The sequence below is a fragment of the Myotis brandtii genome, unplaced genomic scaffold (genome assembly GCF_000412655.1).
Source record: "Myotis brandtii unplaced genomic scaffold, ASM41265v1 scaffold601, whole genome shotgun sequence".
NCBI lineage: Eukaryota > Metazoa > Chordata > Mammalia > Chiroptera > Vespertilionidae > Myotis > Myotis brandtii.
In genome coordinates this window covers 2,247,475-2,249,025 of record NW_005370276.1, presented here as the reverse complement: position 1 = coordinate 2,249,025, position 1,551 = coordinate 2,247,475, and the positions used below count along the sequence as shown (strand labels likewise).

At 66.0% G+C, this 1,551-nt stretch overlaps 1 protein-coding gene across 1 annotated transcript in view; it reads left to right on the top strand.

Annotated features, from left to right (window-relative positions):
• Nucleotides 1-1,551, top strand: part of SHANK1 (SH3 and multiple ankyrin repeat domains 1) — a gene marked incomplete at its 5' end in the record, with an annotated part of 58,706 nt that overhangs the window by 29,959 nt on the left and 27,196 nt on the right. Inside the window, 1 exon segment of the mRNA XM_014550455.1 lies at nucleotides 1,330-1,347. Within this exon segment, the coding sequence (XP_014405941.1) occupies nucleotides 1,330-1,347 (18 nt within the window).

The following is a 1,551-nucleotide window of genomic DNA, read 5'->3' as shown; positions in this document are numbered from 1 at the left end:
GAAGGGGTGCCTGGGGGTGTGTGGCTGTGTGTGCGGGTGCACGACCAGAGCTGGTTTCCGGGGCGTGAACATCTCCCACAGGCGAGCGCCCCTGTATGGTCTCCCTGACTGTGTTCTTGCCCATGTGTCTCTGTGGGTGTGCATGGCACGTGTCCGCACGCATGTGTGGCTGCAGGCCCCTGGACGGATAGCCCTGTGCGTGTCTGCGCCGGGCAGAGGGCCTGGCCCGCGGAGAGGGGTGCGTTGGGGGCTGTCGCTCATGGCTGCACGACGAGGCCAGCGGTGCAGCTGGCTGTGTGCATCTGTTTTTCCCTGAGTCTGTACGTCTGAGAATGAGGGCAGGTGTTTCTAGAGACGGCAGTGTGTCCGCTGGCGGCGTCTGGGCAGGCGGGTCCCTGCACACGCCTGTCCCTCTCCGTGCATGTCCCCGTTCAGGCGTATTAGCACATACAGTCGTGTGCATGCCTTTGCATCCGTCCGACTGATCTGCAACTCAGGGCCTGGGGTGTTGGGGGAGGGGGCCTAGGAGGGGAGGACTCCAGGACTTGGGCCTGCGGAAGGGCAAGGCTGTGGGGGAGGGGTGGTCCTAATTGGACATCAAAGATGACACCCTCCCCTGCCTCCCCCCCATCAGGGAAGGGTCTCCTTGTTCGTAGCATCCTCCCATTAAATGTGTCCAAACCTCCGTGTCTGTGTCCTGCCAGTGGGGATGGGGTGGGGTGGGGAGGAGGAGGAATGACAATGTGGGGAGACAGGGTGGGGCTGGGTTGCCACCCTGCGCCCCAAGTGTCAGAGGCGCTTGACCGTTGTGCGTCTTCGCCTGGCACGTGTCCGGCTCTGGGCACCGGGTGAGTATGGAGGTCCTCCCCACCCCGAGGCTCCCATCAGCCTCTGCTTCTTGTCTCCATCAGTGTCTCCCTGGGCCTCTCCTTGGCCTTGGTCCGGGGGCGCTGGCTCCACCTGCCCGATGGGGGTGGTCCCTCTGGCCCTCAACTGTCCTGTCCAGCGCTTACCCTCCCCTCCTTCTCCACTTCCTGTGCCCCTGGAATGCGCTGCGGGGTGTGTGTGGTGTGTCCGAGCCTCCTGCCTGCCCTGCCCGACCCTTTCTGTGGCGGCCTGTCCTGTCCGGTCTGTGCGCCTTGCATCCCGCAGGAGTTGGGGGTCCGGGCCCCCCTGTGGCCTGTGGCCTGTGCGCCCTCCCTCCTCCCCCGTGTGTCCCAGGGAGGGGAAGTGTGTGCGCCCCTCCGCCTGGGGTTCTTGGGGGAGGGTTGTCTCTCTGCCTTGGGGCCCGGTCTGAATGTCCTGACCTTCCCTTCCCGGCCCTTGCAGATCGTATTGGGGTGCTCGGTATGTCGGCCTGTAGCGGGGGGCTGCGTGCCCCCTCCCGGGGCCCTCTCACCGCGGGGTCCCTGTCCTGGAAGTGGGCTCGGTCAGCGCGTCCCTGCACGCGGGGCTCGAGGCATCTTGTGTGCGTTGCGTGTCCCTCTCCCGCTCTCCCTCGCTCTGCACCTGCGCGGGAGGGCTCTGGAGGGAGAGGGGGTTAAGGGGGGG